The sequence below is a fragment of the Pinus tabuliformis genome, chromosome 8 (genome assembly GCF_031772625.1).
Source record: "Pinus tabuliformis cultivar Carrire ecotype Pingquan chromosome 8, CPIR1, whole genome shotgun sequence".
Classification (NCBI taxonomy): Eukaryota; Viridiplantae; Streptophyta; class Pinopsida; order Pinales; family Pinaceae; genus Pinus; species Pinus tabuliformis.
Genome location: NC_142294.1, coordinates 1,867,643,992 through 1,867,653,276, shown reverse-complemented (window position 1 = coordinate 1,867,653,276; position 9,285 = coordinate 1,867,643,992). Strand labels below are relative to the sequence as shown.

Genomic DNA, 9,285 nt, shown 5'->3' with positions numbered 1-9,285 from the left:
GTTAAACTATTGGGAGATCAACGAAAATGATGCATTGCAAAACATAAATAACATTAAAGATATTGTTACTTCTAAGTTCAAAGAAAAAATGTGGTGTGAGAAAGACTTAGCGGCTAAAAGAAAATTAAGTTATTATAAGAAGGTCATCAACCCCACCCTAGAAGATCAAAAGTATCTCTCTATTTTAACTAGCTCAAAGAAGAAAATTAATATAGCAAAGATTAGAATGAATTCTCATGAGCTCCATAGTGAAACAGGTCATTGGGCAGTTCCTAAAACGCCATGGACGGAAAGGATCTGCCATATATGTAAGAATAGGAACATCGAGGATGAAAACCACTTCCTCTTAGAGTGCCTCGCGTATAACCACATTAGATCTCAGTTTCACAATCTTTGTTACAATACTGACCTTCCTAGCCTTTTACAATGTCAAAATTATAGTGAGCTCGGGAGGCTTCTCTCCAAGCTTTTTGAGCATAGGAATAAAATCTTAAATCAAAATAGATAATTTGTTTCTTTAGGTCCGATAGACCATTATTTGGTCTCAACGGACGTTAACCATCATCATCATCATCATCATCAATAAAATAAATAGAAATATTAATGAATTTGTAACACCCCAAAATGCATAAAAATCACTATGGTTACTAAGTTGATGTTTACTATTTATTACTTTAGTCTTATTACATTATGATGTTAAATAATAAGTGACTTAGGCTGGAAGCCCAAGAAACATATATTTGGTCACCTAAATTATTTTTAATTAAGAGTCCAGATACTTTAACAAAAATAGAAATTATTTACATTAATTAAAAGAAACGGTTACAGAAAACAATTACCATCTGCCCCGAAGGGATATTTAGATGGGGGGGAAAGGATCCAGGAGATATCCTAGAGATAGGTGAAATAATCCAGTGGGAGAATTCTCAAGAATAGTAAAAAAAAAGTACAAGAATTAAGGTGGGCCAGGAGTCAAAGGCCCGAGGTACTTGACTATAACTGGAAGTATTTAACTATGAACCAAAGAAAGTGCTCAGGGGAGGTTCTGGACATAACTCATGGCTACGAGGAGAGACTTTCCAGAAAGGATTGGATATTACAGGTTGCTATTTTTGAATAGATAAGTATCATAGAAAGTTCCATTGATTTAAATGACAAAATAGGAATTCTCATTACGAAATGACGCTAGAAGAATTACCTATGTACATAATGATTAAATGAAGAAATTCTTTGAAAGTGCATTAAGAAAGAGAATAGAAATTACCAATTACTTAGATAAAACAATAGATAGTATATGATGTTAATGCGTGAAAGATATAGCAAGTAATTATAGTAGAATATGAAGAATAACCTTATACAGTAATTAAACAAACATACACTATTAAAGTGTTAAATTTATTTCTCGTTTAATAGAGAGTGAGGCAATATGTGTGAAACCATATAGGATTAATGTCAAATTCATTTGTGTATTATGTTATAGAAGACAAACATATATTGGATAATACACCATAAACCATTAAGGAATAACTCATGGTTACTCATTGTAAAATTAATATTAACAAGGAAACGTTCGCGAGATGCCAAATGGGTATATGTGTTTCAATAGCAATAAACAATGCGAAAAGCTACAGGCTTATGACATAGATGGAAAACGTAAAAGATTGCAAGTCATTTCAGAAGTAACCCACACTACTACATGTAGGGGGTTTTAAGACAATATTTGAGTCAATTGTCTTAACTTAAGACAAAAAGAAACTCAAATATTGTCATAAATATTGTCTCTAAGCAGGTGTCTCAAAATATAATGTCTCAAAAATTTGTCTCTATAAAGACAATATAGAACACATATTATTATTGTCTCTATAAAGACAATTTGATTTGTCTCTCTAGAGACAATTTAATTTGTGTCTCTTTAGAGACAATTACATTTTTGTCTTTTTAGAGACAATTCCATAATTCAAACTATTGTCTCTCTAGAGACAATATAAAAAATTATTTAAAAAAAAATAAATGTCCATAATTCAAACTATTGTCTCTCTAGAGAGATTATAAAAAATTATTTAATAAAAATAAATATCCATGATTCAAACTATCGTCTCTCTAGAGAGAATATAAAAAAATTATTTTAAAAAAATAAATGTCCATAATTCAAACTATTGTCTCTCTAGGGACAATATATAAAGTTATTTAAAAAAACAAATGTCCATAATTCAAACTATTGTCTCTCTAGAGACAATATAAAAAATTATTTAAAAAAAATAAATTAAATCATTTTGAATGTCTGCTAGCCCATATCATTCTCACCTGGAACAGATTCGTAAGATAATAAGCAGGAATCTTCCACACAATACAGAGTTAACAAAATGTGCGTACGCCTCTAGACGCTTAGTATGCGCGTTAGTATTAGATAAAGATTCAATTCAGATAGGGTGTTAGTAGCTGAGTTCCAACATATAGTTGATAAAGACACAATGTTCTGGTCGTAGCTGATCAACAATGTCTGCCTGTAATTGATGAAGAAATCTAAAATGTCCAGGAATAGGATTTCTTTAGAAGGGTAAAATCACTAAAAGCATGATGCCTTAAAAATTTAAAGGCTTACTTTAGGTCTGCTTCAGAGTAGCCTGTATGAAGGATAGGTGTTTTGTTCCAACATGGATCCTTCCTCAAAGTGCATCGAGTAGTGTAGACAACAACAGTAGCAAGCATTGATGGACCATAGATAGTCCATGCGCTTTATGGACATATCTTTCCATGCCAAGCACTTAATGTCCAAGAGGGTTATAAAGGGATAAGAGGAAAAAAGAGGAAATATGCATATTCAACAATAAAATAATAGAACGAACGAGAAGTGAAACATAGTCAAACCACATAGCTTCCAATTCAAATATAAGTAGAAAATACTGGCATCCGTTGTATGATTGCAAACAACATAAATGTTTTCATGTCATTGTCAATAAAATTGAATGTAGGCTAAGACCATCATGCTTTGAATTCCCTGAGACTCTCTCAACCAAATATTTTTGTTGAATTTACAATTTCTTTCATCCAATTTACAATTTCTTTCATCCATTAGGACATCAAAACATGTTGGAATAAGAACACAGGACATACTATTCATGTTCCATAACATAACTTTAACACCATGTATAATCATAATTCCACAAGGCTTGGTAAGCAATAAGAAGCACTATTTCTATACAGTTAAAAAGTGGCCATAAAAAGATTTGACACAAGTTAGCAAGACTGATGGTCCCAATGCACAATTATTTTGCCAAATCAGAAGATACACATCTTTGGGGATGCACACTACTGCAAATCTAGAAATATTTACATTAATCTAGGTGAAGAGAGAAATTCTCCTAGTTAAGCAGATAACTAACTCTCGAAATTCTTCTATGGCATCTCCGTCACTGTCTTTAAAATTTGAGAATTTTTGTCAGTAATACTTCCTTGTGTCCAACGTTTTAACATCTCCAAGGCTGCTTTTGGCTGATCCATTCGGACCATATGACCTGCATCATGAACCTGGTGCAGCAAAATAGAAGATTTCGTAAGGAAGAAATTATCTACTTGTACAATGAAATCAAAGATGATCATCGAGTGCCTTTTACCTTGAGAAAACTGAGTGGTCCATAACTGGTTATTAAACCTGCTTCCTTATCATCTACAAGGAAGGATTTTGTAGGTGCCTTCTTGAAATTCTCACTTCCAGACCAATCCATGGAATTCACCCATCTTGAATTGCCTAAAAGACACATAATTTGAACAATTAACTTTTCAATTTTGAAGATTAGACTGACAAGCCTGGAAAACACAACTGCAAATAAGTTAATAACAGACTTAACACCTAAATCATAAAGTCATTGTCCAAAACAAAAACAATATGTTATATGTATACATCATCATTACCTAACCAATTGCAAATGAGATCATATTCTCCTGCATAAACTAGTAACTTAACACCATCCTCCAAGAGTGTTGGAATGCCAACTCCCATATTCTGCATCCAGTCAGTAAGCATAGGTTCATAAACCAAGGGGCTACAGGAGACAAATTTTCGGCTGCCAACCCCCAGGGCATCCCTAACGAAACCCTGGTTTAAGTAATTCTCCATATTTGAAAAATCATAGCACAGACCACCATTGCACTCCTTCCAAACATCATAGTACTGCAACATATAAAACAAAATAATGAAAACTAATATCGTAAGATATATAAAACAACGATGAAAAACTACATTTTAAGATACAAAATGCTAATAAAATAAACATAATGTCTGGTTGCCCAGTATTTAGAATTTAAGTCTTACATTGATATTCCCAGCTAATGCCATAATGGAATTGAAAATTGAGGTGCACACCAAGTATGATGCAAAGCATGTGATAGTCCCTTTGGTACCTGGCAAGTTATCACACCGGCTATAATCAGAACCTACATTAAGAACCTTTGATAAAGGATCCAACATAAGATCAGCCGTAACCAGTTACTTAAAACACTTCACAAATGGTAACTAAGGATCATAAAGCAAACAACATTTAGCCATCAAGCTTCTCGCAATTTAAAACATAGTAACAAGATTTCAATATGAACACATACAAATCTAGTTTAGTAAACAAAGTATACATCTCATAAATATGAAAATATGCATTTAGTTCCAAATTTTAATAGGATTTCAGCCCCATGAAAATATATTCCTTGAAATTTGATGACTAGTTTATATTTATAGGTGTCTATTTCTGAGATTTTTGGGTTTTTTTTTTACGGATTAAAGGCCTACAAGTATCAAATACATGAGATATATTATCAAAAATGATAAAAAGTGGACCATACTGCAAAATGTTTGTAAAAACACACAATAAACAAGAATGAACTAACTAGAGGAGGGAAAAGCATCACCTATGCACAATATTTTGAGATCCAGATAAGCCTTCACTACTGTTATGGAAAACGCTTGCACAAACAACTTAAAAAATACATTGAATATTTCAAAAACCACATCAACAAACAAGCCTTCCATAGCGGATAAGTGTTCAAAGCCCTTAACACAAATTTTATGGATTGTACTTGCTCATTATGTACTGAAGCAAACACAGTTCAACCAAGAAGAATGCTAGATTTTCCATCTGAATAATAGATAGTACGACATGTCAGTACAACAGGGTATTATTAGGAATACAATAAAGAAAAGTAATTTAAGACATGAATGCTAGATTTTATGAGGCATTTTCAAAAGTAGATTTGATCAATGCCACACAGGCTGCTTTCAACAATATAAAAAGTGGTGTCATTCAAAACTTTACCACTTTGTTGGAATTAGCTGCCTTTAGAAACCTAAGGAGGGATACATATGGCCGAGTGGGAACTGTAAGCTTGAAGTTCAGTTGCTTTAATATCGTAGACTCCTGCGAAGAGTTATTATCAATTGATAAGTCAATCTGAATGTTTGGAGAATATGTTGCAATCAATGACAAAGAATTATCAGTTAGAGCTAATTACCATGGCCACTATCTGCTCTGACGTCCATTCATTTCGGAAGATGCGGATGAAGTCATTGACCTGTAGTCAAGTATAAACTAGCTCTTATCAATATTGTGTTACCTATTATAATATAATTTTTGTGTTGATTCCAACATAAAGCGTAATCTTCTGTAGGAGTAGATATTGCTAGTGTCTGTACTTTTATATAGCCAACAAAGTGTTCTTTTAATTAGATATATACACATCCTTTCTTACAGATGTCAGCAAGTCATCCTACATGTGGAGGACAGACTTCTTCATATTTGCTAGCTATAAACATTGCAACGATAGCAAGTAATGGCAAATTCTTCCTTTCAATACTCTGAATAGAAAGGTATCTATCAATGATGTTCACAGTGAGATACAATGTCTCTGGCATTAATTCCAATTCCAGATGCACCTGAAAATTTTAAGATTTTGATGTCAGTCCTAAGAGATAGACCATATAAATCTCTTTTAGATCTAAGTTTGACAGCAAATGGAAGTTGGAACTAGCATAGGAACAAAGTTGTACCTCCACCAACCAATCAATCACGACTGCCCTCATCTTTGAGTTGATTTTAACCTGGTTTCTCATATAATCTGGAGGTACGCAACTCACGTCCTGGGCATACATGAATGTCAAATTTTAGTTAAGGAAAATAAAACTTTACCTTCACCCTAACAAGAAACTACAATCATTGACAGAGAAACATACCTCAATTGTCCTGTAGAATTTGTATATATCTTCAACGTATTCAACAACTCCCAATTGGTTTTCAATGTTTCCATCATCAATGCTAGGAAGCACTTGATGGGAATCCCTGAATGCATCCTGAAATACATTCATCAAGATTATTAATCATTTTCAGCTGACTTACATCATAAATAAACACAACACTAACTTGAGGCTATCAAGACAACTAATCATTTTCATCCAACTTACAACATGACTAAAGACAAAGCTATCTTAAGGTTATAAAACTTGCTAGTAATTTGGAGTGGACATGGATACTATGGTCTTGAAGGACGAGTCTCACGGTTGGGTGGTCAAACAAAGAAGTAGCAGGAATTTCAGGTGAACCACTGAGGAATTTTATCTGCCAGGCAATGACCAGGTAAGTAGGAAAAAATCCCTTGGACATCTGTTATATTATCTTCTAAGTTTCTTGGTAGGAAATATGTTCAATATTTTATATATTTCTACATAGGAATTGGGTGAGGAGTCTGGTTTATTTAAGTTATTAGCAGATAACTGTATATAAATAGTGTTCTTTTACCCCTCAGTCAATTGCAAAACAAAAATCAGAAAATCCTGTGCGGTGGAAGAAATACCTTGAGTGAGGAAATTCAGAAACTGAGATTAGGGTCCGAGGACTAATCATAGAGACTTTTCTGAATAGTAAGTAGCTCGGAGCTGTAAAAGTTACAAGCTCACTGTAACTGGACAAGAGAAAACTATGAAACCGGAAATTATTAAGGGTTATGTATAGACCTGCACAATGGGTATTTTACCCCTAGGAGAAACCCTTCCCGGAACTAAAAGAAAAGAAGAATTTATCATACAGCGGGAGGTAATAATAACTGGATTAAAACATAGTATGCAAACTCAATATTTAATCCTGGGGATGTTGTTAAGCCTAGGTTACGATTAAGGTGAGATAAGAAACAGGATGGCTATAGAAAAATATCAAAGGGTAGATAAATTGGAACTGTATTTAAACGGAAGTAAACACATCGAGCCCTGATAACTCCCCATTGTTCAAAAACTAACTTTTAATGAAACTATAACAGAAGCAGAAAGTAAGCATATAAATGAATGACGGAAGCAGATAATTAAGCATATAAACGAATGACAGAAATGAATTAATATCTTCTAGCCAACCCGCAAGCCTTGGAACCAAATTATTTACATAACTGTGACAGAGCAGTAACTCAAATACTCCTGGCAGAGGTATTAGATTTGAAAGAGAATTAATTTGAATGTAAAACCAATTACTGATAGCCAGTTTTGAACGGGACTAAAAGCCGCAAATATATGTATATTCATATACAAGTCTGGAAATGCCGACAACAGAGTCATGCAAGTTCTCCAGGCAATTTTCTTTACCGAAACAGTAAGGAGGGTTGTCAATCGATTATCCACAGCCATAGGTCAATAGAAGAGACCATGCAAAAAAAAAACTAAATTAAAGAATGACCAGAAACTGCATGAAATCTGTAGAAAGCCGTAAACAATCCCCGTAGCTTGGGGCTATAATTACTAGTAAACACAACCATCACTTTTAGCATCCCATGGAGAGGAATATAAACAATACTTTGGTATAATACTTAGAAAAGCCCCGAGGGCTACGAATATTGTGATTAATAAAAGGAGTAAGTATAAAATGGTGTTTAAACATTACAATTCGATGAGTGATATACACCAAAGCTTTACCCATTCATATTCTGGAATAATACAGTGAAATTACAAACAATTCTGAAAAGACGAGAGCATGTCCACACAGGTTAACACTGCTAAACCCCGAATCTTGGGTTAGTTTGGCTCCACCTGGAACCAAAATCCTAGTAACCAGAGAGGCGCAGGACAAGTCTGGTGTGACATCTTGCTGCTATCTACGACCAGCAGTGGAAAAGAGGTAAGGCTGTGGGCCGTGGGCTGTGTCAAGAGGTACGAGGGAGAGAAACCCCCTCTGTTACCAGACATTACATGAAACCATCAACACCAGCAACTGTTCATGGAGTGATTGGAAAGAGCATACCTGTAGGGAAGTCGGTAGAGTCAAAATGCTGGAAGGAGATGTCCTTTTTCCAGGAGCAGGCTCGGAAGGCTGGACAACACCTTGCCATGAAATCGAAACAAACATAACATAAATTAGTAAAAAACCCAAAACTCAAAAAAAATTACAGGAGCCGAGAGTGATGAATTCAAACACACTAAGACCACATAATGTAAACTTACTAGGAAAAAAAAACATCTAGACTATGTACGTGATGCCTCCGAATGGTTTCTCAACGAATTGAAAAACCCAGGACGATCCTGCGGCAGTATAGAGTCGAAACGGGTTGGAGTTGGCTCGCCAGAGCCTTTGCGGAAACCTTGGGAAGCCGGTCTGAGCCTTGTGTCATCGGATAAACCTGTGGTGGAACATCCGGGGCAGCACAGCCCTTGGATGACCATCAATCCATCTCAACCGTTGAGCAAGGTGGTGCTAAACGAGGGCGCGAACTCCAGAAAACCCCGGACCTCATCCCTTCACGTGGTTGAGCCGGCAAAATTAAATGCCATACCCAGGTGTTAAGTGTTGGCACTGCCAGCAGTGAACCCTCTGTACAGTGCATACGGCAGAAAATTGATTCTGGCATCGGAAGGATGTTAACCAAAACTTTTTCCCGTTGGACCATAAGTTCGGAAAAATTAAATCTAAACCATTCTTTTTACAGTAAATTAACGCCTGCTTTATAGCGATATAAATATAAAAAAAAATTTCATCCCGGGGTATGTGACAACTACAGGTAGTGTCTAGTAATTTTTTAAGGAGCATTCATCAAAACAAAGAAATCTAATGAACCATAATAAATATCATATTTATTGAAGGGATTTTATCATCATAAATTACCAAAATGTAATTTGAGTGACTAATAAAATTCTACTATTACAAATAGATAAAAAATTTCATTCCACATTCATATACACTTCAAGGTGGAATGTGCTATTCTTTAGTAATTACACCTTATTATCTTGACATCTTTGCTTATGTAATGACTATCAATCCTTCACTCTTT

The 9,285-nt window shown here is 34.7% G+C and overlaps 2 protein-coding genes across 2 annotated transcripts; both read right to left on the bottom strand.

Moving 5' to 3' along the window:
- Positions 1-3,174: 3,174 nt before the first annotated feature.
- LOC149243785 (serine carboxypeptidase-like) lies at positions 3,175-4,165 on the bottom strand. Its single transcript, XM_089367859.1, has 3 exons — positions 3,913-4,165; positions 3,615-3,748; positions 3,175-3,528 (listed from the first exon to the last, which is right to left on the bottom strand). The coding sequence occupies exons 1-3, from the start codon at positions 4,115-4,117 to the stop codon at positions 3,397-3,399; spliced, it is 471 nt and encodes a 156-aa protein (XP_089223985.1). The 5' UTR covers positions 4,118-4,165; the 3' UTR covers positions 3,175-3,396.
- A 1,126-nt stretch (positions 4,166-5,291) lies between these two features.
- On the bottom strand, positions 5,292-8,680 carry LOC149243784 (cyclin-B1-1-like). Its single transcript, XM_089371310.1, has 7 exons — positions 8,491-8,680; positions 8,262-8,341; positions 6,218-6,334; positions 6,035-6,124; positions 5,774-5,920; positions 5,500-5,559; positions 5,292-5,405 (listed from the first exon to the last, which is right to left on the bottom strand). Exons 1-7 carry the CDS (start codon positions 8,678-8,680, stop codon positions 5,292-5,294), a joined length of 798 nt encoding a protein of 265 aa, XP_089227436.1.
- Positions 8,681-9,285: the final 605 nt, after the last annotated feature.